This window comes from Myotis brandtii, unplaced genomic scaffold (assembly GCF_000412655.1).
Source record: "Myotis brandtii unplaced genomic scaffold, ASM41265v1 scaffold573, whole genome shotgun sequence".
NCBI lineage: Eukaryota > Metazoa > Chordata > Mammalia > Chiroptera > Vespertilionidae > Myotis > Myotis brandtii.
Genome location: NW_005370145.1, coordinates 51721 through 53992, shown reverse-complemented (window position 1 = coordinate 53992; position 2272 = coordinate 51721). Strand labels below are relative to the sequence as shown.

At 49.7% G+C, this 2272-nt stretch overlaps 1 protein-coding gene across 1 annotated transcript in view; it reads left to right on the top strand.

The window, feature by feature from the left end:
• LOC102262127 (coordinator of PRMT5 and differentiation stimulator) overlaps window positions 1-761 on the top strand; it is a 10857-nt gene extending 10096 nt beyond the window's left edge. Inside the window, exon 3 of the mRNA XM_005878823.2 lies at window positions 1-761. Within this exon, the coding sequence (XP_005878885.2) occupies window positions 1-511 (511 nt within the window). The 3' untranslated portion in view covers window positions 512-761.
• The last annotated feature ends 1511 nt before the right edge of the window (window positions 762-2272 follow it).

Here is a 2272-nt window from a genome sequence, read left to right as displayed (position 1 = left end):
GCCTCGGGGTCTGCCGCTGGCGAGAGCGCGGGAGTCGCCCCCCAGCCCGGAGGCTGGCTTTGCTCCGCATGACCACTCCGGTCAGGAGAGAGAGAATGAGAAAGCCACGGATCGACTAGCCAGTGGAACACAGAGCATCCCTAATGGTGGTCCTGCCCGTGATGAGGGCACCCATTCTGAAGAGGAAGGCTTTGCTATGGAGGATGAAGATTCTGATGGGGAACTGAATACCTGGGAGCTGCCAGAAGGGGTGTCCAGCCGTCTGCCTAGGGAACAGGCTGCTGATCTTTTTAATGAGGACTGGGACTTGGAGTTGAAAGCGGATCAAGGGAATCCGTATGATGCTGATGACATCCAGGGCTGCATTTCTCAAGAGGTCAAACCTTGGGTGTGCTGTGCCCCGCAAGGAGACATGATCTATGACCCCAGTTGGCATCATCCACCTCCACTGATACCCCATTATTCCAAGATGGTCTTTGAAACTGGACAGTTCGATGACGCTGAAGACTGAGGGTACAGCTTTTTGCCTGCCAGGTACACGGGTCTTCAAGATTAAGGTCTTTCTTCTTTTCTTTGAGGTGAGATGTCATATCTGAGGAAACATTCCCAATGACTCCTGAGCCAGGCACACAGACTGGTGTTAAATAAGATCCCACTGCCCCCTACTTCTGTTGTTGTTTTTCATGAGTGTGTTACCTCTTTAGATGTGTGTTTGTTTCTGCATTAGGAGGAGGAGTTGTGTTCTTTATAAATAAAGGTAGGAAAATAAATAAATAAAAAAATTTAAAGGATACAATTAATAAAGGTTTTAATAAATCAGTACCTGAGCCCTGGCCAGGTAGCTCAGTGGGTTAAAGCATTGTCCTGATACACCAAGGTTGTAGGTTTGATCCCCGGACAGGCCATATACAAGAATCAACCAATGAATGCATAAATAAGTGGAACAACAAGTCTCTCTCTCTCTCTCTCTCTCTCTCTCCTCAGTAAATAAATTTAAAATTTTTTAATTAAAAAAATCAATACCAGGGTTCAATTCTCAGATTTCTTACTTTGTTTTTAAAAGTCTAATCTCTAAATCTTTAGTGATTCTGATGGCAAAGATCCTTTCTATCCTTCCAGTGCCCCCTATCTTAGAATCATAAATTCTCTGGCCCTGAAAAGGCTGCCTTTCCAGGCCAGTTTGGCATCAAACTGTCTCCAGGCCATTTCCCTCCACTATGGCAGATCCTGTTTCAGTCCGAGGTCTATTCTTCTGGTTAATCCTCACCTGAGGATGTTTTTCCCCATTGAGTTTTAGACAGATTGGGAGAGGGGAGAGATGCAGAAAGAGAAACATCGATGTGAGAGACACATTGATTGGTGGCCTGACCGATCTGGGCTGGGGATTGAGCCTGCAAACGCGGTACATGCCTTTGAAAGGAATCGAACCCGGGACTCTTCCGTCCGGGGCAGACACTCCAACCCCTGAACCAAACCAGCTAGGGCTATTCTCCTTGTATGGTCCCACCGTTGGACAATCCCAAAATGTAAATACATATTTCCATCATCTTTTTGCTGTGTGGTTTGGGCAAGTCACCTAATCTCTGGAAGGTCCAATTACTTCATCTGTAGAATGAAGATGATACCATCTTCACAGGGTTATTGTGAGGATGAGAAGATGACATGTGTGAAGAGTGCCTGGCACATCACAGCTCCTCGGAATAAGGGAGTCCCTCTTCCTCCCCTAAGGCCTGAGGGCATATTACTGTTGGGCCCTCAGCAAGCGCTCAGTGGAGCTCTGCGATCTGACATCCAAGATGTACTGGTCTTGCAGCAACGTTTTCTACTCATCCCTCAGGCCGTGGAGGCACTGCCCCTGTTCCAGTGCATCGCTACCTGCCTTGTGCTTGCTGGGGTTGCAGTCACGTGTCCCCTGGGTGCCCAGCAGGCAGCAGGTGCTTGACTCTGGGCCGGTGCGTGGCATTCATTCCTGGCTGCTCCCTTTTCCTGAGCTTGGTGTGTGTGTGTGTGTGTGTGTGTGTGTGTGTGTGTGTGAGAGAGAGAGAGAGAGAGAGAGAGAGAGAGAGAGAGAGAGAGAAACTTAATCCTCGTGGGACTCAGTGTCTGGCCTCACCCTGGGCTCGCTGATTGGCTGTCTCTGCTGCACCCCCCCCTCCCCCGCGCCTCCCCAACACAGCATCCCAGGTGGCTCAGGCCCCGGGGTGATCTCTGTTTACCAAGAGCCTGTCCAAGTGGGGCTCCATCTCCGCACTCGCTCCCCTCGGCACCCCGT